Here is a 26,896-nt window from a genome sequence, read left to right as displayed (position 1 = left end):
GACCCCCAATGACATCTCGTTAGCGATATCGTTGCGTGTAAAGCGGCCTTAACTCTTCATTCACTAAAAATCCATTTTGCTCCAGACAAGACTGATTGCTCACTGAAGTATCAGATTGCAGCTGCTTTTCAAGTCTATTCAGAATGGGAGAGGGGGGGCATTGGGCACGGTAATACACGGTCAGGTTGTGCTGCAGCTTCTAGCACTTCAGCTTCTCTTATCTGCTACATAAAGAAAGAAGTGCAAGAATCGCATGTGGAAAACTGAAAATTAGATAGAGTGCCTGTAGAGGGAGGGAAACTGGTGAAAAATACAGGATAGGGGTTATATAATGGCAGAACATTTTTATTTCTGGTAAGTTTTCTGAATATGCTGTTGTGTATTAGGCTGCTTTCACACTTCCGTTGTTTTGCATCCGTCACAATCAGTTGTGACACTATCTGCAACACATCCGTTGCATCAGTCACACAACAGATGTGACTGATGCTGCAAAAAAAACAATCAGGGTTTTGTTTTTTTTTTTTTTCTTTAACGGTTTTACCGGCGGCCGGCTTCTCTGAACGATCAGCTGATCGATAGGCGGCCGCTGGGCAATCAGCTGATTGTTCAGAAAAGCCGGCCGAGCAGCTGATCGTTCGCAAAAGGCGTCCACCGGCCGATCAGCTGATTATTCACAACAGTCGGGCGATCAGCTGATCGTTCGGCTGCCGAGAGAGAGTGACCTTGATTTCAATGATTAAACACAAGATCTGAGCCTGCACAGTGAAAACAAAAGGATTCTGCCGCTCAAAAAAACGTTACATGCTGCGCTCCTGCCATCAGTTGTTATGATTCCAAAGAACCAAGGCTGTGGAGTCGGAGTCGGTATAAAATGCACCGACTCAGACTCCTAAAATATATAATAAATTGGGGACAGGAGTGCAATGCAGAATGTGCTGAATATTTTACTAAATAATATTTAGTATAATGCTTATATTTAAGTGAAAACTGTATTGTAGTACAATGTGAACATCAGACATTTAATCATTTTTATGATACAATAATCAAGATATTTGGATAGAACATAAAATATATTTATTGGAATACAACTTTAGAACACAAAAAACTGCAATAACTTGTAAATATGTAATACAATATGTAATATATATATATATATACACACACACACACACACACACACACACACACACACACACACACACACACACACACACACACACACACACACACACGATATATATGTAATCTACTGTATATTACATAGTGGATTACATATTCACAATTTATTACAGTTTGTTCTAAAGTTGTATTCCAATAAATATATTATGTTCTATCCAAATATCTTGATTATTGTATCATAAAAATTATTAAATGTCTCTGATGTTCACATACACATGTTCATGTATTACAATAATTTTTTCACCTAACTATAAGCAGTCTGAGTCTGAGTCTGAGTCTGAGTCTGAGTCTGAGTCTGAGTCTGAGTCTGAGTCTGAGTCTGAGTCTGAGTCTGAGTCTGAGTCTGAGTCTGAGTCTGAGTCTGAGTCTGAGTCTACCGACTCCACAGCCCTGCAATGAACGATGGTCAGTCGTTCGGATGTAACTCAAGGCCATGAGTCGCAATCCGTTGTCCATACAAGTCTATGGGGAAAAAACTGAATCCTGCAAATTATTTAGCAGGATACCGTATTTCCTCAAGGCGATGGACTGCAACTGATGCAAAACAACGGAAGTGTGAAAGCAGCCTAACTTGGTAATAAACCCCTGCTCTTTTGTACACCTAGCTGTCCCTGGTAGGGCATGGTACTTTCCGTCCTCCTAGCACGTCTTTCTATGGACGTGTTCCATTACTCTTGTATCTTCTTATTTCAGTTTGTTGTTTTTTTGTGTGTTTTCTAACACAGGAGAAGATGGTAAAATCGCTTGTCGGCATTTGGAGGAAACTATGGGAAGTCTGCCTCGACTTTTTACACCTGGAGCCATGGCAAGTACGGCCTTCTGAAACCTACCGGGTGGAAGCGCAATAGACACTACTAGGAGACAAGTGGCACATAAGAGGGAAATGTCACGATACATGACAGTATTACCAGGCACCTTTACTACGGACAGCTTTTGTGGTGGATGCTGACGGAAAGCTTTATTAAAATGAACTACCTCTGACAAGTACAAAATGTTTTATGAAGCCCTGAGAGCAAGAGAACATCAAGACCTGTAATGAGCATCAGTTACTTCTTCTTAATATCCGGATATAAAGTCCATAATTGTGTGGGATATCGCAATGTGCAATCCGAGAGCTTTGCGGTTTGGAGAGGCGCCTGCTCCGTGATGTTTAAATGTAGATTTTATTAGTGTATATGGTATGAATATTCAGTCAGGATCTGCCGTGCATGTCCGCATTGCAGTACACGTGTAAGTATATTGCGGTATAAGTGGCCACTGATATTTTTGTAAGGAATGCCACTAGTCCATGTGCAATGGCCTTCGACACTGAATTGTTTTATTTTTGTTTTTAATGGGGATATAACGTAAGGAGAACGGCCTGATGGAATCTCCCTTTTCAGTGATATTCAGGCCGTTGTTTATATGAATAAATTTGGCTTTTATTTTTATTTTATTTTTTACAACATAATATCAGTCTTTATTACGTTGTGAGCTGACGGTGCCATCTTTTTGTGTAAAATTCTGCTATATATTTTATAAATGGAGGACATAAATCTCCTAACACTCTAGATTAAATGCATCTTTATCTGTTCTTTTTTTTTTTTTCCCCATCAATTTCTTAACTCACCAGTTGTTTAGCCACTAATTAAATGCACTCTAATGGCAATCGGATTAAATGTGTTGCTATGACTGCCACCTAACCAGAAATCCTTCTGCTTCGGCGTCTGAATGGGCACAACCAATTCCGCTCAATACTCCTGATTGCTTGCATTGTTATATCGCTTTCATGTATTTAAAGGTTTTCTTGTTGTTGTTTTTTTTGTATAGTGTTTGCTTTATGACCAAAGCAAATACAGTGTGTCACTTTTACAGTTTTAATCCAAACCTAAAATGAAAAGGAAATCCTTACAGGTGGTTTTCTTTCTTTGACAATTCAGTGTATTTAATAAAAAAAAAAAAGAAACAAAAAAAGTGTAAAGAAGTGTCTCTGGGTGCAGCAAAACAATAGTTTGTATATAATTGTACGTCCATTTTTTTTTCTTTTTCTCAAGGGCCTCTGACCACTGCAGTCACTCACTGGCCTCAGCTGCTAAGCCCAGTGAGTGGCTGCAGGGGTTGATATATGGTGTAGAAGAAGTCACCGCTGCAGCCTGTCAACAATCTCCAGGAGCAGTGGAAGAGAGGTTTTGCCGGAACAGGGGAGGATGAGTATTCCTATACTTGTTATTTACGACATCCGACATCCGCCAGCCGACAAGCTGAAGATAAATGAAAGGGAAAAAAAACACTTGAGTAGTGCCCACCCTGAACACAGGCTGAGAATAACCCTTTGAGTGACAGCTCTGGTTCAATAGCTTTGTCTCTGCTTGCTCCTGTCAGGCCCTATGCAAAAAAAAAAGGGTCTGAATGTGTTTTATCAGTGTTTTATATGAACAGAACAGTACCCATAATAGTCTGATACTGTTCTAATGTCCATGTTTTGGTTTTTTTTTGTAGACTGAATGATTCTTAAAAATGTATCTGTTTTTGATTTGGAGTCAAGGGTCCAAATGACCCACACAAGTCTGCGTCTCAGCCATAAAAGACAGGGGAAAACATGGGAAATGAGAAGAGATTGTCCTCGTTGTGGACAGCCCCTTTAGAAGGCCATTCCCATCTCATATAATTCAGATATTTACAGGATGTGAAATATATATAGGACAGCACGGTGGCTTACTGGTTAGCATTTACCTTGGCGTGGTTTTGGGGCTCTTTTGTATTGATCAATACAATGGCTAAACATCTCTTTTCTTCCTATTACTCATAGCAGTTATGCATATTCCATTTTCATGTTTTTCACTTTCAGATAGTTCATTGTATTTTTCAGTCTAGTATTCCCATAGCACTTCTGCTTTTCATCATTCCTTTATACATTGTGACTTGTGTCCAACTCTTTAGCCTATTGTTTAGTGGTTAGCAATGTTTCATTGCAGCACTGAAGTCCTGGGTTTAACCTCTTCAGCCCCGGGCACTTTCCATTTTTGCGTTTTTGTTTTTTGCTCCCCTTCTTCCGAGAGCCATAACTTTATTTTTCTGTCAATCTTGCCATATGAGGGCTTTTTTTTTTGCGGGACAAGTTGTACTTTTAAATGAAACTATAAGTTTTACCATATGGTGTACTGGAAAACAGCAAAAAAAATTCCAAGTGTGGAAAAACTACAAAAAAAGTGTGATCGTACAATCGTTTTTGGGATGTTTTATTCACGGTGTTCACTATATGGTAAAACGGATGTGTCGGTGTGATGCCTGAGGTCGGTGTGAGTTTGTAGACTCCAAACATGTATAGGTTTACTTGTATCTAAGGGGTTAAAAAAAATTCACAAGCTTGTCCAATAAAAGTGGCGTATTTTCCAAAACCCGTAGCGTTCTCATTTTTGGGATCTATGGCTCAGCGACTGCTTATTTTTTGCGTCTCGAGCTGACGTTTCTAATGGTACCATTTTTGCGCAGATGCTATGTTTTGATCGCCTGTTTATTGCATTTTGCATAAAACTTGTGGCGACCAAAAAACGTAATTTTGGCGTTTGTAATTTATTTGCCACTTTTTTGCCGTTTACTGATCAGATTAATTGATTTTATATTTTGATAGATCTTGCATTTCTGAACGCGGCGATACCAAATGTGTGTGTGTGTGTGTGTGTGTGTGTGTTATATATATATATAATATATATATATTTTTTAACCCTTTAATTTTCAATGGGGTAAAAGGGGGGTGATTTAAAGTTTTAGGTTTTTGTTGGCTTCCACTCATAACATGCAGGCACACATGTCAGCTGTTGAAAACGGCTGATATGTGCGCTGATCGCCGCACCCTGCCCGCGGGGCTTAACGGCACACTATCCATGACGGATAGATCCGTCAAACGTCGTGAAGGGGTTAAGACTCGCCCAGGACAGAATCTGCAAGGAGTTTATATGTTCTCCCTGGGTTTGTGTGAATTTCCTCCAATAAGATGGTATTTATATAAGCAAGAATAATAATAATAAATATATAGAAGGTCCAACAAATGGAGCGCTGACACCTGCTGCTGACAGTGGACAGATGGTGGGAATTCCCATACATTTGTTCAAGGTGTTCAAACCCCCCCGTAATGAAATCAGTGAGTGGTAGGGTCCTATTCTCCAGGTGGATGTGGGTCTCATTAGAAGGGTCTCGCATAAATGTACTAGATGGAAATACCACTTCAACTACAATAGAGATTGATGCTGAGCTGCCCAAATTTGCTTGGTCTTAGCTTTTACAAGGTACACTGTGGATTAGGTCATAGTCTGCTTCTTAATGACTATTCAAGGGTAGGTAATAATGACTCTACAGAGCCACTACCAATCAGGGATGCATGCAGCTTTTTCCTTCTAGGCACCCTACAAGAATGCAACATCCTTAAAGGGGTGGTTATTATTTTTATTATTATACCGCCATTTATTCCATGGCTCTTTACAACAATCATTAACAGTACAAAACAGACTGGTATAGGAGGAGAGAGGACCCTGCCCGCGAGGGCTCACAGTCTACAGGAAATGGGTGCTGGTACAATAGGTGAGGACAGAGCTGGTTGCGCAGTGGTGTACTGGTCTGAGGGTTATTGTAGGTTTATAGGCTTGTTGGAAGAGATTGGTCTTGAGGTTCCTCTTGAAGCTTTCCGCGGTAGGGGAGAGTCTGATATGCTGGGGAAGAGCGTTCCAGAGCAAGGGGGAGGCACGGGAGAAATCTTGTATGCGATTGTGAGAAGAGGAGACGAGAGGAGTAGAGCAGGAGATCTTGTGAGGATCTGAGGTTGCGTGCAGGTAGGTACCGGGAGACTAGGTCACAGATGTAAGGAGGAGACAGGTTGTTGATGGCTTTGTATGTCATGGTTAATGTTGGTTAAGGAAAGCACGGATCCGGGAGATATTTTGGAGTTGTAGTCTACATGAGGTGAAGAGGGCTTGGATGTGTGGCTTGAAGGATAGAGCTGAGTCGAGTGTTATTTCAAGGCAACGAGCTTGTGAGACTGGGGAGAGTGAGCAACTATCAAGTTTGATGGAAAGGCTTGTTGGAGGAGATGAGTGAGGAGGAGGAAAGACAATGAACTCTGTTTTGTCCATGTTAAGTTTTAGGAATCGTGCAGAGAAGGATGAAATAGCAGACAGACATTGTGGGATTTTGGTTAGTAGAGAGGTAATGTCAGGTCCAGAGAGGTAGATGTGTGTGTCATCGGCATAGAGTTCACTACTCCGCAATAGGGTCCACGTCCCTGTAAAACTGATAGGGAAGGCTTTTTCTAAATACCTTGATCAGCCAATTCTGCCTCTGAGTGGCGCTATTCTGGTCCGCTCACCTCATGATGTGACCGCCGGGGCTCGCATGATCACTGAGATCTGGTGATTTCAATTAAAGTTCCAGTTGACCCGACATCACCGAGCCTGGCCCGAGTCTTCCTGAGTGACTTGGCTGTGGGTGGCATTTTACCACTCGTCACAGCGCAACATGTCGTGGCCGCTCTCCTTCACTGCAGATCGCCGCAAGCAGGAGCGATGTTGGTCTGTGACTAGCGGTGAAAGGCTGCCCACAGCCCAGTCACACAGGGAGACTGTGGCCGGGCTCAGGGAGGTCGGGTCAACTGGAAGTTGATGTGACATCACTGGACGTCAGAGGTCACGGAGTCCAGGGAGGTGGGGGAGGGGGTTACTTCATTGGGGATAAGCGAACCACAATAGCATCGGTCAGAGGAAGAATTGGCTGAACAAGGTATTTGGAAAAAGCCTTCCTTATCAGTTTAACAGAGATGTGGCGACTATTGCAGAGCAATGAACCACCTCTTTAACAGCTGGAAGTTTTCCTTCCAGCCTCCAGCACTTTCTTCAAGCAATCAGACTTCCTAGCGCCCCAACTTCAGAACATTTTCCCGGGACTCTCAGCATGCAACTAAAAACCTCTCATACTGACTTGCCTGGAGGGGGGGCGGTGGAGAGGAGAGAGAGTCTTACTTCTCAGGTGTTTATTGCTTGGAACAACCACAGTGCAGCTTTTATTTTACCAGAGAAGTTTAAGAAATGATGAGAGCGGTTTGGGCCTCCAAAGAATTTTAAATTTAGACTGTCTTCATATGTGAGAGGCCCGTTGTCTACAACAATATGACTGCAGAAGTCTGACTGCCGCTGCTTAGTAGTGCACAACTCCCTCTCCCCACACCAGCTCCAGTCGGCTTCCTTGTACTCAATGCACGCTGTGTAAGAGCTGGCAACACTTTACTGACAGTGACACTGTTCTCTGCACACAAAAAAAAAAAAAACATTGAAACAGTGTATGGCTATGTGCACACACTGCGTTTTTTTGACGCTGTTTTTGTGCATTTATTAGCGCTAAAGACTCACAAACGCAGCGTCTTGAAAAACGGATGCGTTTTTACCGCATTTTGGTGCGTTTTTGGCTGCGTTTTTTCTCACTGCGTTTTTTTATCAGTGAACATTGCCGTTAAGGATTGCTGGAGAAAAAAAAGTTCTGATGTCATTTCCTTCTTCCATATGCTCTTCATTCTCCACTAGTGTATGCAGGAGAGCAGACAGCTGCAGAACTACAAGGCTCGGCATGCTCCATCCGGGACTGTATGCAGGATTTTTGCCCCCCCCCAAAACAAACAAAATTACGTGGGCCTCGCCATATTTTTGTATGCTAGCCGGGCACAACAGGCAGGTACGGGCTGCCCCCAACCCCCAGCTGCCTATTTGTACCCGGCTGGGAACCAAACATATAGGGAAGCCCCCTTTTTTTTTTTTTTTTTTTTTTTTTGTTATTGCAAATAATTTAAAAAAAAAAAAAAAAAACGTGGGCTTCGCCTAATTTTTGAGTCCAGCCAGGTACAACTAGGCAGCTGGGGATTGGAGTCCACAGTGCAGGGTGCCCATGCTTTCTAGGCACCCCCGCTGCGAATTGCAGTCCGATGCATCAGCGCAAAGAAAACAAACAAAAAAACTTATGTGATGATTACCGGCAGCTCCTGGAGCGATTGGAGGAGTCTGATCCCGTCTGATCGCTGCAGGAGCTGCCGGTAATCAGTGATGAAATCTCCTGACGGCATCCGCTAACAGGTTAAATCGGCCGGGCGCCGGCGTCACCCCGAGACTTACGATCAGATGACTCGTCAGGTGACTGCATCAGGTGATCCATCGCCAGGTCCTGCAAGCTATCGGAGGTGTCCCGGCCATCTGCACACAGCCGGAGAGGAGCTGGGAGCGGGCATGGCACCAGGAGTCTGCAGACAGGTGAGTATGACATTTTTTTTTTTTTCTACTGTTCACTTTTGATTTCGCAGCTGCCTCCACCTCCCGCCCGAACATGGCGCCGCACGGGAGCTGACATGCACAGGACTGGAGGTGGAAGCGGCGGTGACGGTACCGGGAGGATTCACGCTTCTGTATTTACTGACAGAATGAATCCTCTTCCTGTGCATGTCACTTTACTACCCACCTCCTGCGTTTATAGTTGCGTTTTTGGTCTTAGAAACGCAACAAAACGCAGCTATAATAACAATTTGCGTTTCTCATTGCGTCTTTCAACATCCCATTGCACGCAATGGATGAAAAACGCAGTGAAAAACACGGGAATAATTGATATGCTGCGTTTTTGTGGTCACCACAGAAAACGCAGCTGGAAAAAAAAAACGCTGTGTGCAGACAGCAAAAATTAAAACTCATAGACTTTGCTGTGGGAAGCAAAGTCATGCAGTTTTCTGGGCAAAAACGCACCCGAAAAACGCGTAAAAAACGCCGCGAAAAACTCACTGTGTGAACTTACCCTATTTGTGATCAGGGAGTGGGGATGGGTGCTGTGCACTAAGCAGAGACAGTACATATTTACAGTATACTGATATATCCAGTTATAGAAAAAAATTATATATATTATATATATATACACAAATATAAATATATATATTATATACAGTATACACAAACCTACACACAGATATATATACACACACACACACACACACTCTTACAGTTAGGTCCAGAAATATTTGGACAGTGACACAATTTTCGCGAGTTGGGCTCTGCATGCCACCACATTGGATTTGAAATGAAATCTCTACAACAGAATTCAAGTGCAGATTGTAACGTTTAATTTGAAGGTTTGAACAAAAATATCTGATAGAAATTGTAGGAATTGTCACATTTCTTTACAAACACTCCACATTTTAGGAGGTCAAAAGTAATTGGACAAATAAACCAAACCCAAAAAAAATATTTTTATTTTCAATATTTTGTTGCGAATCCTTTGGAGGCAATCACTGCCTTAAGTCTGGAACCCATGGACATCACCAAACGCTGGGTTTCCTCCTTCTTAATGCTTTGCCAGGCCTTTACAGCCGCAGCCTTCAGGTCTTGCTTGTTTGTGGGTCTTTCCGTCTTAAGTCTGGATTTGAGCAAGTGAAATGCATGCTCAATTGGGTTAAGATCTGGTGATTAACTTGGCCATTGCAGAATGTTCCACTTTTTTGCACTCATGAACTCCTGGGTAGCTTTGGCTGTATACTTGGGGTCATTGTCCATCTGTACTATGAATTGCTGTCCGCTCAACTTTGCGGCATTTGGCTGAATCTGGGCTGAAAGTATATCCCGGTACACTTCAGAATTCATCCGGCTACTCTTGTCTGCTGTTGTGTCATCAATAAACACTAGTGACCCAGTGCCATTGAAAGCCATGCATGCCCATGCCATCACGTTGCCTCCACCATGTTTTACAGAGGATGTGGTGTGCCTTGGATCATGTGCCGTTCCCTTTCTTCTCCACCTTTTTTCTTCCCATCATTCTGGTACAGGTTGATCTTGGTCTCATCGTCCATAGAATACTTTTCCAGAACTGAGCTGGCTTCATGAGGGGTTTTTCAGCAAATTTAACTCTGGCCTGTCTATTTTTGGAATTGATGAATGGTTTGCATCTAGATGTGAACCCTTTGTATTTACTTTCATGGAGTCTTCTCTTTACTGTTGACTTAGAGACAGATACACCTACTTCACTGAGAGTGTTCTGGACTTCAGTTGATGTTGTGAACGGGTTCTTCTTCACCAAAGAAAGTATGCGGCGATCATCCACCACTGTTGTCATCCGTGGACGCCCAGGCCTTTTTGAGTTCCCAAGCTCACCAGTCAATTCCTTTTTTCTCAGAATGTACCTGAGTGTTGATTTTGCTACTCCAAGCATGTCTGCTATCTATCTGATGGTTTTTTTCTTTTTTTTTAGCCTCAGGATGTTCTGCTTCACCTCAATTGAGAGTTCCTTAGACCCGCATGTTGTCTGGTCACAGCAACAGCTTCCAAATGCAAAACCACACACCTGTAATCAACCCCAGACCTTTTAACTACTTCATTGATTACAGGTTAACGAGGGAGACGCCTTCAGAGTTAATTGCAGCCCTTAGAGTCCCTTGTCCAATTACTTTTGGTACCTTGAAAAAGAGGAGGCTATGCATTACAGAGCTATGATTCCTAAACCCTTTCTCCGATTTGGATGTGAAAACTCTCATATTGCAGCTGGGAGTGTGCACTTTCAGCCCATATTATATATATAATTGTATTTCTGAACATGTTTTTGTAAACAGCTAAAATAACAAAACTTGTGTCACTGTCCAAATATTTCTGGCCCTGACTGTATGTCACACAGGGTGGTATTTATTACATGGGTCAACAGAGGTTGGAAACATGCACATACCAGACCCAAGCCTAAACAATCACATGTATCTGATAGGACACAGAAAACCAGCTCTACTATAAGCAGGAAATCCTGACCGGGAAACACAGCTTCCTAGGAGTAAAATTCATATTTTTGGGATAATACAATAAAGTATAAAAAGGTCCTTGGAGCCTCTGTTGGGAGTCTTAACACAGAACTAGCCAGATATCCCTCCGGGAAGGACCTAGCCAAGGAGTGGCTGTTTTTAGGAGACCACCATATTAGGCTAAGTAAACACACTGTGTCTTTTTTGACGCTGCGTTTTTGTACGTTTTTTGCAGCAAAAAACGCACAAAAACTCACCTGCTTTTTTGCTCACTGCGTTTTTATGCGTTTATCAGTGAACATTGCCATTTAAAGATTGTTGAAAAAAGAAAAAAAAAAAAAGGTTTAATTTCCTTCTTCAATATGTTCTTCATTCTCCACTAGTGGATGCAGGAGAGCAGACAGCAGCTGCAGAACTACAAGGCTCAGCATCCTCCATCCAATACTGTGTGCAGGAGAGCATACAGCAGCTGCAGAACTAAAAGGCTCAGTATCCTCCATCCAGGACTGTATGCAGGATTTCTTTGCCCCCAAACAAAAAAAAAAAAATGACGTGTGCTTCGCCATATTTTTTTATGCTAGCCGGGTACAACAGGCAGGTACGGGCTGCCCCCAACCCCCAGCTGTCTATTTGTACCCGGCTGGGAACCAAACATATAGGGAAGCCTTTTTTTTTTTAAATTATTTCATGAAATAATTTTAAAAAAAGAAAGGACGCGGGCTTCGCCCAATTTCTGTGTCCAGCCACGTACAACTAGGCAGCTGGGGTTTTGAATCCACAATGCAGGGTGCCCAAGCTTTCTGGGCACCCCCGCTGCGAATTGCAGTCTGCAGCCACCCCATAAAATGGCGCTTTCATAGAAGCGCCATCTTCTGGCGCTGTATCCAACTCTTCCAGCTGCCCTGATGCCGGGTGGCTCGCTGGGTAATAATGGGGTTAGGGCTAGCTGTGTATTATCAGCTGGCCCTAAGCCCAAAATTCATGGTGTCACGCCAATATTAGACATGGCCACCATGAATTTCTAGTAAAGATAAAAAAAAAAAAATACACACACAAAAATATTTTTTATTAGAAATAAAACACAACACAATTAGTGACTCAATCTTTATTGAAATAAAGAACCCCCCTCCGCAGTAATCCTGGGTCAAGTGTCCCGCGCTGTCCAATCCGGATCCAATATCATCTGATCGGTTTGCTGGAAGGCAAAGCGATCAGATGATGTGTCAGGTTCAAGGGGCTGAATCACATGACACATCAGCTGATTGTATAAAAGCAGTTTATACAATCAGCTGATGCATCAGTGCAAAAAAAAAACAACAAAAAACTACACACTTCTGTGCAGCGTTGGACTGGCTACCGGAGGAAACTCCAGTAATGCCAGGCCTGGATTCTGGTACCTGCACTGCACTCCAGAGCTCTCACCTGAGCTCCGGCGTGCAGCATGGACTGTACAGCGAGCATCGAGTGATTAATCCCCCGGCACTTGCGGTTTAGTTCATGTCAGCTGCAGACATCCCGGGCTGATCTCCGGTGCTCTCACCTGAACTCCGGAGATCACCCCGGCCTCTCTGCAGCTGTCATGAACTGACTGCAAGCGCCGAGGAATCAGTCACTCAGCGCTCGCTGTACAGTCTACGCTGATCAGTGCAAAAAAACTACACACGTCCGTGCTGATTCCCGTCTGACCGCTGCAGGAGCTGCCGGTAATCAGTGATGAAGTCTCCTGACGGCATCAGCTGATAGCCGGCCGGCGTCACCGCGAGACTTACGATCAGCTGATGCGTCAGGTGACCGCATTAGGTGATCAGCGCCAGGTCCTGTAGTCCTGTAGCTATTGGACGTGCCCGGGGAGCCTGCACACAGCCAGAGCGGGGGTGGTGGTACCGGGAGAGGAGCTGGGAGCGGACATGGCACTGGGAGTGGACATGGCACTGGGAGTGTGCAGACAGGTGAGTTTGACATTTTTCTACTGTTCACTTTTGATTTAGCAGCCGCTTCCACCTCCTGCACGGGAGCGGACAAGGCACCGGGCGGGAAATGGAAGCAGCGGTGGCGGTACTGGGAGGATTCACGCTTCTGTGTTTACTGGCAGAAGGAATCCTCTTCCTGTACATGTCACTTTACTACCCACCCCTTGCTTTTATAGCTGCATTTTTAGTCATAAAAACGCACTAAAATGCAGCTCTATTTGCAATTTGCGGTTTTCATTGTGTTTTTGAACATCTCACTGAACTCAATGGGTTGAAAACGCAGTGAAAAATGCAAAAAATTATTGACATGCTGTGTTTTTGTGGTGCCCACAAAAACGCAGCTAAAAAAAACCGCTGTGTGCAGACAGCAAAAATGAAAAAACTCAGACTTTCCTGGGGAAGCAAATTCATGCAGTTTTCTGAGCAAAAATACACCTGAAAAACACGAAAAAACGCTGCGAAAAACTCAGTGTGAACTTAAGTGTTTCTTTTAGTCAATATCCAACTGTTTGACAAGTTTAAAGATATGACAAGATAAATACCAAGGCCAGGGATGCATCCACAGACAGCTGTTTTGGGGTATTGCCCCTCATCAGTGTGGAGTAGGATTCTGGCCAGGTGGGAGTAATGCCTAGTAGACCAGCAAGACAAAACAATCACTGATCTTGGGGAGACCAGCCAGAGAAAAACACTGCCAGCAGCCAACAAAAGCACTCAAACAGTGAAATCCTAGGTGCATTGCCCCCTGGGAAGTATGCAAATCAAAAAAGTCCATGGAGCCTCTGTTAGGAGTCTCAACACAAAACTAGCCAGATATCCCTCCGGGAAGGACCCAGCCAAGGAGGGATATCTGGCTAGTTCTGTGTTGAGACTCCTAACAGAGGCGCCACAGACCTTTTTTGATTTGCATACTTCCAAGGGGGCAATGCACCTAGGATTTCACTGTGTTGAGCGCCTTCGTTGGCTGCTGGCAGTGTTTTCTCTGGCTGGTCTCCCGAGATCACTGATTGTTTTGACAAAGTATAAGACATTTGTGGGAGAATAGAGCAAGAAAACCATTTAGAATTTCCTGTCATTTATAGTCTGTACAGCGAAGAGGAGGAGTACTGGATGCATTGCACTCAGTCTATGACATCATCCACATTGCAGTATTTTTCGGTCCATGTTCTGACCTTCTGCACAGCGGATCACACAGTGCACATTGTCCAATGTTCATTAAGGTAAAGTGCACACAATGGAAAATAACGCAGCATGCTCCATTATACGGATCACAATGGTGCATATAGTAGATGGATCCTGCAATCAGACGTGATTTGATGAGCACATGGAGCTGCACAGAACCAGTTGCATCAACAATTTCGGGAAGTTTTGAACCTACTCCTAAAGGGAATGGTCACTGTTCGTGTTGGGGGCATAATTAAGAGTAAGTTATTAGTGTCCCCCTGTTCACAAATAGGCCACTGATGGAAGAGAATATGAACAGATCTGGCCATCATTCTATAATTGAAAAAAAAAAAACACAAACAAAAATCATATTAGACACGTTTTTCAATTGGCGGAGGCAGAAAGACAAATCTGGTCACATCCTTCCAAGATTAGTAACTTGCAGATTAATCCTACATCAGCAGGATAATAGCATTATCGGACGTGACAGGTTCCCTTTAAAAGGTATGTTCACAAGTTGCAGATTTGAGAGCAAATTTTCTGCGCCAAAAACTGCATCTCTTGGCAGGAAAAAAAAAATCATTTTTTGCCGCGGTTTTTGATTTTTTTTTTCTATGCATTGTGATAGGAAACGCTCTAGAAAAAACACAAACAATTGACCTGTCAATTGTTTGGTACAGTTTTCTTTTTTTTTTGCACCAAAATCTGCAAGGAAAAAATCTGGAACGTGTGCACAGCGCTGCAGAATTCTCAGACATTACTAGGATGTGTTTTCCCTTGCAGATTGATTGAAATCTGCGAGAGAAAAACGTGAAGAAAATGCAGCATGTGCACACAGCCTATACATTTGATATTGCAGTCCCTAACGGAACCAAAAAAAAAAAGTTTGAGTCACCCCTTTCTTATAACTAAATATTTTTGGTATTTTCAAGTGCCGGTATATAAAAGGCTAAATTATCAAGATATGAAATTAACGTGATCGTTAAAACACAGTAACACGGGAGAAAAAAAAAAATAGCAGTTACGGATTTTTAGTTACCACACCTACCTTAAAAAATAAAATGCAATAGAAGCAAAAACAAAAAAGGTATGTCCCCAAATTAAAGGGAAAAAAACCAACCCATCCCATGGCTTATGTCTATATTTTCAGACTTCACAAATATCTAAAACGGAAAATTGTATCTGTATGATAAAAGTTGAGAATTACATGTAAGGCTACATGCGCACACTGTAGTTTTTTTTTCTGCACAAACTGCAAGCAAAACTGCACCTTGTCAGAGAGCCTGGAAAAGTAAAAAAAAAAAAACAAAGCACTTGTAATGGAGGTGCGTTTTTGGCAGCTGCAAGACATCCTGTCCATTCAAAGTAATAGTGTATTCCCAGGATAAGGCTATGTGCGCACGTTGCGTTCTGCTTCACAAATATTCTGCAGTGTCGCTGCATGTGCGTTTCAAAACGCTGCATTTTGGATGTATTTTGAGTGCAGAATTGATGCAGAATTCATGCGTTCTGGATGCTTGCTCTCCCATGGACAGAGGGAAAAGCATCCAAAACGCACAAAAGAAGTGACATTTTGCTTTTTATAACGCATCGATTTTGTAAAACATTTGGTATCTAAAACGCTGCGTGTTAAAACGTAACGTGCACATGGAATTTCCTAAATTCTTAGACTTTGCTGGGGATGCAGAACGCATATGTTTACGCTGCAGTTTAAAATGCTGCGTAAACGCATGAGAAAACGCAATGTGCGCACAGACCCTAAGTGCTAACATCATGATCTTGATAGCAGAACTGTAAAGGGTCCTGTTGGAATGAACTAATCTCTGAGCAATCGCACCACTGCTCAATTCTCTGTGGAACTGCTGGAGCTAGCAAAGTACAACGCTCAGATTTTTATGGCAGACCTTAGAGAATAAATGGAGTGGTTGTGTAGATGCTGGCCACCACGCCATTCTTTTAGAACGTTTTAGAGCTGAATTCTTGGGATGGGTAGAGGGCCTAGCGGTTGGACGATGCACCCACCCCCCACTTTCCCAAATCATAAGGTTATATATTGTGTGATTAGGTGATACATTAGGTCAACCTTGGGCTTCCTTAAAAAAAATGCCCCGAGCCCCCTCCCCTTGTGCTCCTCTAAACAGCACTGCTTTAATATGAGCCAGCAGTGAGGATGTAGAGGGAGGGGAGTGCACATGGCCCTGAAGAGGGAAAGAGGTCCTGCCGTTTACTCCGCTCTGCTACCCACTATGTGTCAATGTGTAACATATGCACTGTGCAAGTGTAATACATGTATACATGTTTGCGTGAAGGATTTGTCTATAGATTGCAGACTGATTGCTCTCAGAAAGCAAAACAAAATAATAATCTTGTAGTCATAATACATTTTAATGGCTAACGAAAACAAAATACATATTAGAAAGCGCTCCAGACTACGCAAGTACAGTGGAACCTCGCTTAACGAGTAACCCGGTTTGCGAGTATTTTGCTTAACGAGCAAAGCTTGCTGTAAATTTGTAACTCCGTTTACAGCTCAGTGTATAAGCTTGCTTTCTAACATTACAATATATAGAAAGGGTGTACAAACAAGCGCTGGTAAGTTAAACCTCAGAGGTTTTGGGTTTCTTTTACAACTCCAAAAATAACAGCAACTTAAAGGGATCGACCACTTTCTCCACTTAGTGTAGCTTCTTACAGACCAGCCTGTCTATCCATATAATGGCTGCTGGGCTGCAGAGGGAAGCGCTGCTGAAACAAGTCCGCCATCCAGGATAAGGCAGTGTTCACACACAGCGTAAATTCTGCATTTTATTTTTTTATTAACATTATTAATAATATGGGGCAATCCCGTATTGGACAGAATAAAGCACAATATCGAAACGAAAGCATTGCATCGAGAAATTGTTAAAATTCTGCATTTTTAGCCACATTTTCTGCAGCTGTCTGTAGCAAAGTATGCAATAACAAACTTTTGCTGCAGTGTTTTAATGCATTTTTTTTTAGAACTGAAATGTATTAAACTTGTTTCTCTACAAACTTTTTTTTTTTTTAATTAGGTTTATCAAAGTAACCTGTAGAGAGAAAGAAAGCATTATAAAACACCCCACAAAGTATCTTTAAATTTAGTGTCTAAAAGTTTTCATTAAATCATAGCTACCGCACTTTAGTAGGACAGTTACACCGGTTTCCTGCACACAACCCCCCCCCCTCCCCAAACAGTATTTATGCTACTTGCGAAAACAGCCACATAGTTTACTTGTAGAGCAACCCAATATCTGTATGTAAATAGCTGTTTTGGATATGACCAGTTCCCTTTAATTTAAAGGGGTGGTTCACCCATATTCATTATTGGCCACAACGATATGTTGAGAAACAAAGTTTTTCTCAAATACCTTGTGTTGTCAATAGTGCCTGTTAGCAGCACTATTACGGACCACTTTTCCCCATTGCCTGACCCCTGGGCTCCGTGACCTCGGGGATTCGGTGATGTCACATCAACTTCCTGCTCACCTGACATCACCGAGGCCGGCCCCAGTCTCCGTGAGTCACTGGACTGTGGGAGACGTTTCACTGCTCATCACAGCACAGCAACTCCTCCTTTGCTTGCAGAGTGTGCATGCAGGAGCGATGCTGGGCTGTGATGAGCGGTGAAACTCCGCCCACAGTCCAGTGACTCACAGAGACTGGGGCTGTCCGCGGTGATGTCAGGTGAGCAGGAAGTTGATGTGACATCACCGAATCTCCGAGGTCACGGAGCCCTGGGGGTCATGCAATGGGGAAGAGCTGACTGCAATAGCGTTGCTGATTGGCAGAAAAGATTTCTCTGAAATATATTGTGTTGCCTTATTTCTCAACATAATAATTTTTATTTATATAGCGCCAAAATATTCCACAGCGTGTTCCTTCTTCAGTCAAAATCACAGATATGACAAGCACGTGAATAACGGAGATTGAACTGAGGCCTAATAGCATTGCTGCCCGGCCACCTCACTGAAAACACAGCTAAGAGGAGAAAATTAAAGGATTGGTCTGAAGGCCAAAGTAATTGTCATTCTATCCATTTCTATTTAGTACCATAATATAAACGATATTCTAATAGATTGCATTAAACATTTTCTATCTTTCCCTAACTGCTATCCTAATTTTTTACCCTATTTCTTTTCTGATGACTCTTCGTTTGAGAATCTCAGTGCATGCTGTGATACTCAAACAAAGTGTCATCGGGGCAGAGGATGCGGTCACTTTTTTTTGCTTTTACAGGCTTATCTAACTAAACAGCCACTAAGTATTAATGGAAGCTAAAAATGATCAGGCATTGAAATTCCAACTGCCCTATTCTTCTCTCTCCCAGTATCACCTCTTGAGGAGAATTAGATGGCTCCAGTGCACTTCAAATGGCCAGTCGCTCCCACAGAACTTAGCAGGTTGAGTCGATTTTTATCCAATGTCAATTGGCTTTAAAACATGTAACATCTACTTAAACATTGTGGTAGACCAAGTTACCCCCCTGATGGCAACAGCATTACTTAATAGTAGAGATGGGTGAACCCGAAACCTGTAAACTTCGGGGTCCGTACCGAACAGGGTTCGTGCACATGATCCCAACACGAGCTTTCCTGAGAAGCTCGTGTTACAGTTCTGGTCCAGGGGCTGTAAAAAACATGCACATTATTAAAAAAAACATTATGATTATACTTACAAGTCCCGCGACGTGTCCTGCAGACTCTGTCTCCCGGCCGCTTCTGCTTCCAGGTCCGAACATAAACTTCCAGGGGTATTCACTGCACTGCTGTCACTGAGCAGTTTTCAGCTATTTTCGGCAGTGTTTGCAGCGACGTCAGGGTTCACCCGAGTCCATGAGCCATGGAATCGATTGAACTTTGGCCATCACTGTGCAAGTCTTGCATCGATATCACTCAGCACGGCACACACTCTCCCGACTAGAGCGGGTCGGCAGCATGTATTCCCATGCAGCTGAGGTGCTCCTGTCAGGAGAGTGTGCGGCGTGATGCAATACGAAACTCGCACGAGTCATACGCAAGTGGAATCATACCCTCAGTGTTAAGGCCACTTTACACACAGAGATAAATCTTTGGCAGATCTGTTGTTGCAGTGAAATCCTGGTCATATTGTTCCATTTGTACACAGCCACAAACCTGGCACTGATTGTCCACAATTTCACTGCAACCACTGATCTGCCACAGATTTATCTCTGAGTGTAAACTGGCCTTTAGCCTGCTTCTCGCTCTGTAGAGACACCCTGTCTGTACAGAGTGATGAAGCAGAGCTGACATTGCTCTCCCTGTGGACTACACCAGACTAAGGATTTTGTTTATAATAAAAATGGAGTCTCTAAATGTTTTGTTTTTTTTTTTTGTTTTATTTCTAATAGAACATTTTTTTATGTGTTGTGTTTTTTTTTTTTCTGTTTACTAGAAATTCATGGTGGCCATGTCTAACTTGGCGTGACACCATGAATTTCAGGCTTAGTACCAGCTGAGCATACAAAGCTGGTATTAACCCCTTTTATTACCCAGCGTGCCACCACCATCACGGCCACTCGATGAGCTAGGTAAAGTGCCTGTAAATGGCGCAAAGAAAAAAATACACCATTTCCAGGGGCGGCTGTGGTTTTTAGCATGGGGGGCTCAGAACGCTTAGGCCTTACAACGCTGAGAATCCCAGCCCCCAGCTGCCTGGTTTTACCTGACTGGCAATCAAAATACGGTGGGAGCCCATGCATTTTTTTTTTTATTATTTTTTTAAATAATTAAAACAAAAAATGAATGGGCTTCCTGTATTTTGATTGCCAGCCAAGGTAACGCCAGGCAGATGGGAGTGGCAACCCATAGCAGTCTTCTTTATCTGCGCTGAGAATAAAAAAATACAGCGGCGCGCTACATCATTTTTTTAAGTATTTATTTTTACACTACTATATGTGTGAGGGACCCAACAGCCAATCACAGACGGTGTCACGCAGAATGGGCGTCTGTGATTGGCTGTTGGAGTAACCTTGAATCAGCCCATACATTCTAGATGCTAGAATGTATTAGCTGGTTTCAGGTTACTCCAGCATCCAATCACAGACGCCCACTCTGTGACAGCTTCTGTGTTTGTCTGTTATTTTAACAGTAAAATAAAACAACAACAGAGAAAAAAATATTTTATTAGAAATAAAACAGAAGACATTTAGTACTCCATCTTTATTACCCCCAAAAAAACCTCTGAAGTAGTCCAAAGGTGGGCGAACATCTTCAGCTCTGCTACATCAGTGCGAGAAGACAAACACAGGTCTGCTCACATAGACTCAGCTGAGAGCTGCCAGAGACTTCACCCCAGTGCATAGCTGAGGCCGGTCAGCTGTGCCCCTGAGTAACCACCACTGACTACAGGACCTTCCATGACGTCATAGCCATGTGACCAGTCTGTAACCCACGAGGGTAAAACATCATTAACACCAGACTGGTCACATGGCTATGACATCATGGAAGGTCCTGTAGGCAGTGTTTGTTACCCGGGGGAACAGCAATGAACGGGCCTAGAAGCAGAAGTGGCCGGGAGACAGCGACTGAGCAGGTCTGCAGGACTCGTCACGGGACCTGTAAGTATAATGACAATGTATATTATTAAGTATATTTATTTTACAGCCTCCCCGCTCCATTACATAACTGTAAAGTCCAAGTTCGGGGTTTGGTTGCAAGTTCGTCTTATCTCCGATCCCGAACACAAACTTTACAAAATGTTCGGGCGAGGCTCCCAATCCCGAACATTGGGGGCGTTCGCCCATCACTACTTAATAGCAGTGACCTCTTTCTTCAGGCTAATGGCCAGTCTGTTTCTCCATTACTGAGAAATCAGGGTTTGAATTGATATGAAAAAAGAGGCTGAAGGAATATGTTAGATCTGAAGCCTCTGTCACTCCAGCTCTATTCCTCGCGCAGAACAGCTTCTTCCTCCTATACTGTGTGACTTTAGGAAAGAGTCGTTATTCAAACAGGAGGAGGTGGCAACGCTGGATGGGGAACAGAGCTGGAGTGACTGAGGCTTCATATCTAGAAATGACTCCAACCTCATTTACATATCAATTGCAATGCAGATTATTAAGAGGAATGGACTGACCCTGTAAAGGCATTTCTGGACTTGTCTTTGAAAGAGCTACATTCACGTATAAAAAACAAGAAAAATGACCATGATTAAGGACTGTTCTGTCTGAAATGCGTAGTGTTTGTAACCATGACTTTTGTACTTACCTAGTTTTTTTTTTTTAAATGGATCTTCAATAAACATTGCTTTTAAGAATAAAAAAAAAATTCCTGAACGTTGATGCTGGACGCTGACTTTTCTCTTCTATGCTCATATTAATAGTTTAGGGTGTGAATTCCTGCGAACATTCCCTATAAGTACTATTTAATTGCTATACATGTTCATAATGGATAAATCCATTAAAAGAAGTTTTTTTTCTTCAACATTCCTCATTAATAATGAAAAAAAAGGACATACATTTCTGTTATTGGTCAAGACAAGTGTGGAAACTTATATTCGGGCGGCACGGTGGCTCAGTGGTTAGCACTGCAGTCTTGCAGCGCTGGGGTCCTCGATTCAAATCCCACCAAGGACACCATCTGCAAGGAGTTTGTATGTTCTCCCCGTGTTTGCGTGGGTTTCCTCCGGGGTCTCCGGTTTCCTCCCACAATTCAAAAATATACTGATAGGGACCTTAGATTGTGAGCCCCAGTGGGGATAGTATTGCTGATGTATGTAAAGCGCTGTGGAACTAATAGCGCTATATAAATGAATAAATTATTATTATTATTATTAGGTATAAAGTATAATGAGATCTCCGATAGAAGACGGCCAATGTGCACACTGCATGATGGAGCTGAAATCAGTCAAAGAAAATCTGGTCCGGACAAAGGGATAATAATCTTCAGTTATATAAAAAAAAAACGGGGGGTGGGGGGGGGTTAATATTCATTTCATTTATTTCAATTGTAAGATTTTTTTTTTTTTTCTTTTTTACATAATACACTGTCATGTGAATATGTCTATACATTAAGATTATGATTCTAAAATTCACAGGCATGTGTTAGGGCTTCGCTACATACAGTGGTTGAATGTCACGCTTTGCCTCTATCACGAGCCTTACAAAATTACACCCAGACAATTCCACAGCTGTTATGCCATCTTCCCACGTAATGATGTATTTTTTTTATATGTTGAAAATTCGCTGCGTTAAGCCGTTCAAGCAAAGTGGAGACCAGTGATGTCACCAGCAAGGGCGGCGATAGTCTCCTGCATGCCGGGTATAGACACCGCTGTGTTACCGGCTGATTATTACAGATCTGAGCTTATAGCAGCTCACACAGTGGACAGAGCAGGGGAGGGATACAGAGGGACAGATCAGCCCCTGAAACGCGCATCAAGATTATGCTCATTACAGCCTCTGCCCCCTCCCTGAAATGAAGCGTCATCATGACACTCATTTCAGGGGCTAGTCAATGCCACAGCTTCCTGATGACACTTAGTTTGGGTATCCCAGCATGCACTGGCATTCGCAAACAAATAGTCATCAGACAAGAAGAAAAAAAAATAACAGTTAAATAGTGTGTTTAAGGCATTTTCAATACAAACGTATAATAGGTAATAGCTTAGATTATAGCAGCAAATAGGGATTTAAAACATTATTAATTATTAATTAAAAACAAAAAATCTCCCAAAATATTAAAGGGGTGGTCTCAAGTATCTTGAATTGCTTTAGTTAGACAACATGAAAATAAGTATTATTATTATTTATTATTATAGCGCCATTTATTCCATGGCACTTTACAAATGAAAGAGGGTATACGTTCAACAATCATTAACAGTACATAACAAACTGGTATAGGAGGAGAGAGGACCCTGCCCGCGAGGGCTCACAGTCTACAGGAGGAGAGAGGACCCTGCCCGCGAGGGCTCACAGTCTACAGGGAATGGGTGATGGTACAATAGGTGAGGACAGAGCTGGTTGCGCAGTGGTGTACTGGACTGAGGGCTATTGTAGGTTGTAGGCTTGTTGGAAGAGGTGGGTCTCGAGGTTCCTCTTGAAGCTTTCCACAGTAGGGGAGAGTCTGATATGCTGAGGTAGAGCGTTACAGAGTATGGGGGAGGCACAGGAGAAATCTTGTACGCGATTGTGGGAAGAGGAGATAAGAGAGGAGTAGAGCAGGAGATCTTGTGAGGATCTGAGGTTGCGTGCAGGTAGGTACCGGGAGACTAGGTCACAGATGTAGGGAGGAGACAGGTTGTGCATGGCTTTGTATGTCATGGTTAATGTTTTGAACTGGAGTCGTTGGGCGATGGGAAGCCAGTGAAGGGATTGGCAGAGTGGCGAGGCTGGGGAATAGCGGGGGGGAGAGGTGGGTTAAGCAGGCCGCAGAGTTTAGGATAGATTGGAGGGGTGCAAGAGTGTTGGAAGGGAGGCCAGAGAGCAGGAAGTTGCAGTAGTCAAGGAGGGAGATGATGAGGGCATTCACTAATGTTTTTGCTGATTCTTGGTTAAGGAAAACACGGATCCGGGAGATATTTTTGAGTTGTAATCTGCATGAGGTGAAGAGGGCTTGGATGTGTGGCTTGAAGGATAGAGCATTCGAGGGTTACTCCAAGGCAACGTGCTTGTGAGACTGGGGAGAGTGAGCAACCATCAAGTTTGATGGAAAGGCTTGTTGGAAGAGATAAGTAAGGAGGAGGAAAGACAATGAACTGTTTTTTCCATGTTAAGCTTTAGGAGTCGCGCAGAGAAGAAGGATGAAATAGCGGACAGACATTGTGGGATTTTGGTTAGTAGAGAGGTAATGTCAGGTCCAGAGAGGTAGATCTGTGTGTCATCGGCATAGAGAGGATACTGAAAGCCGTGGGACTATGAGCTGTCCCAGGCCAAAGGTGTAAATGCAGAACAGCAGGGGTCCAAGAACTGAGCCTTGGGGGACACCGACAGATAGGGGGCGAGATGAGGAAGTGGTGTGAGAATGGGAGACGCTGAAAGTTCGGTCAGTTAGGTATCAGGATATCCAAGATAGGGCCAAGTCTGTGATGCCCAGAGATGAGGGAATCTGTAGTAGGAGGGAATGGTCTACTGTGTCGAAGGCAGAGGACAGGTCCAGGAGGAGGAAGATAGAGTAGTGTTGTTTGGCTTTTAATGGTTAGTAGATCATTGGTGATTTTGCTTAGGGCAGTTTCAGTAGAGTGATGTGGTCGGAAGCCAGATTGTAGCCGGTCAAAGAGGGAGCAGGAGGAGAGGTATGAGGACAATTCAAGATGGACATGCTGTTCCAGTAGTTTTGAGGCATAGGGGAGAAGGGATATGGGGCGATAGTTTGACACAGAGGATGGGTCAAGGGAGGGCTTTTTGAGGATGGGTGTAATGGAGGCATGTTTAAAGCATGAGGGGAATACACCACTTGTTAGTGATAGGTTGAAGAGATGGGTTAGGGCTGGGATGAGGACTGCGGTGATGTTGGGGATGAGGTGCGATGGGAGCGGGTCAAGTGCACAGGTGGTTAGATGTGATCTTGAGAGTAGAGTGGAAGAAGGGAATTTTGTTTACTTACCGTAAATTCCTTTTCTTCTAGCTCCAATTGGGAGACCCAGACAATTGGGGTGTATAGCTATGCCTCCGGAGGCCACACAAAGTATTACACTAAAAGTGTAAAGCCCCTCCCCTTCTGCCTATACACCCCCCGTGCTCCCACGGGCTCCTCAGTTTTGGTGCAAAAGCAAGAAGGAGGAAAAAATTATAAACTGGTTTAAAGTAAAATTCAATCCGAAGGAATATCGGTAAACTGAAACCATTCAACATGAACAACATGTGTACACAAAAAAACAGGGGCGGGAGCTGGGTCTCCCAATTGGAGCTAGAAGAAAAGGAATTTACGGTAAGTAAACAAAATTCCGTTCTTCTTTGTCGCTCCATTGGGAGACCCAGACAATTGGGACGTCCAAAAGCAGTCCCTGGGTGGGTAAATAATACCTCATAATAGAGCCGTAACGGCTCCGTCCTACAGGTGTGGCAACCGCCGCCTGAAGGACTTGCCTACCTAGGCTGGCATCTGCCGAAGCATAGGTATGCACCTGATAGTGTTTCGTGAAAGTGTGCAGGCTCGACCAGGTAGCTGCCTGACACACCTGCTGAGCCGTAGCCTGGTGTCGCAAGGCCCAGGACGCTCCCACGGCCCTGGTAGAATGGGCCTTCAGCCCTGAGGGAACCGGAAGCCCCGAGGAACGATAAGCTTCGAGAATTGGTTCCTTGATCCACCGAGCCAGGGTTGATTTGGAAGCTTGTGTCCCTTTACGCTGGCCAGCGACAAGGACAAAGAGTGCATCCGAGCGGCGCAGGGGCGCCGTACGAGAAATGTAGACTCTGAGTGCTCTCACCAGATCTAACAAGTGCAAATCCTTTTCACACTGGTGAACTGGATGAGGGCAAAAAGAAGGTAAGGAGATATCCTGATTGAGATGAAAGGGGGATACCACCTTAGGGAGGAATTCCGGAACCGGACGCAGAACCACCTTGTCCTGGTGAAACACCAGGAAAGGAGCTTTGCAAGACAACGCTGCTAGCTCAGACACTCTCCGAAGTGAAGTGACTGCTACTAGGAAAACCACTTTCTGCGAAAGGCGTGCGAGAGAAATATCCCTCATTGGCTCGAACGGTGGTTTCTGAAGAACCATCAGCACCCTGTTCAGATCCCAGGGTTCTAACGGACGCTTGTAAGGAGGGACGATGTGACAAACCCCTTGCAGGAATGTGCGTACCTGTGGAAGTCTGGCCAGGCGCTTCTGAAAAAACACAGAGAGCGCAGAGACTTGTCCCTTAAGGGAGCCGAGCGACAAACCCTTTTCCAATCCGGATTGAAGAAAGGACAGAAAAGTGGGCAAGGCAAATGGCCAGGGAGAAAAACCCTGAGCAGAGCACCACGACAGGAATACTTTCCACGTCCTGTGGTAGATCTTGGCGGACGTTGGTTTCCTAGCCTGTCTCATAGTGGCAATGACCTCTTGAGATAATCCTGAAGACGCTAAGATCCAGGACTCAATGGCCACACAGTCAGGTTGAGGGCCGCAGAATTCAGATGGAAAAACGGCCCTTGAGACAGCAAGTCTGGTCGGTCTGGTAGTGCCCACGGTTGGCCGACCGTGAGATGCCACAGATCCGGGTACCATGACCTCCTCGGCCAGTCTGGAGCGACGAGGATGGCGCGGCGGCAGTCGGCCCTGATCTTGCGTAACACTCTGGGCAACAGTGCCAGAGGAGGAAACACATAAGGGAGTTGAAACTGCGACCAATCCTGAACTAAGGCGTCTGCCGCCAGAGCTCTGTGATCGTGAGAACGTGCCATGAATGCCGTGACCTTGTTGTTGTGCCGGGACGCCATTAGGTCGACGTCCGGCATCCCCCAGCGGCAACAGATCTCCTGAAACACATCCGGGTGAAGGGACCATTCCCCTGCGTCCATGCCCTGGCGACTGAGAAAGTCTGCTTCCCAGTTTTCCACGCCCGGGATGTGAACTGCGGAGATGGTGGAGGCCGTGGCTTCCACCCACATCAAAATCCGCCGGACTTCCTGGAAGGCTTGCCGACTGCGTGTTCCACCTTGGTGGTTGATGTAAGCCACCGCTGTGGAGTTGTCCGACTGAATTCGGATCTGCTTGCCTTCCAGCCACTGCTGGAACGCTTTTAGGGCAAGATACACTGCCCTGATCTCCAGAACATTGATCTGAAGTGAGGACTCTTGCTGAGTCCACGTACCCTGAGCCCTGTGGTGGAGGAAGACTGCTC

The 26,896-nt window shown here is 44.0% G+C and overlaps 1 protein-coding gene across 4 annotated transcripts in view; it reads left to right on the top strand.

Annotated features, from left to right (window-relative positions):
• The window catches only part of RIPOR1 (RHO family interacting cell polarization regulator 1), a 173,994-nt gene extending 170,862 nt beyond the window's left edge, over window positions 1-3,132 (top strand). For all 4 annotated transcript variants that reach the window (XM_075325961.1, XM_075325960.1, XM_075325963.1 and 1 more), the window contains exon 22: window positions 1,905-3,132. In XM_075325961.1, coding sequence (XP_075182076.1) covers window positions 1,905-2,002 — 98 coding nt within the window. In that variant the 3' untranslated portion in view covers window positions 2,003-3,132. The remainder of the gene's footprint in view (window positions 1-1,904) is intronic.
• Window positions 3,133-26,896: the final 23,764 nt, after the last annotated feature.

The sequence above is a fragment of the Anomaloglossus baeobatrachus genome, chromosome 10 (genome assembly GCF_048569485.1).
Source record: "Anomaloglossus baeobatrachus isolate aAnoBae1 chromosome 10, aAnoBae1.hap1, whole genome shotgun sequence".
NCBI lineage: Eukaryota > Metazoa > Chordata > Amphibia > Anura > Aromobatidae > Anomaloglossus > Anomaloglossus baeobatrachus.
The sequence above is the reverse complement of the archived record's forward strand: the minus strand, read 5'-3'. Positions and strand labels throughout refer to the sequence as shown.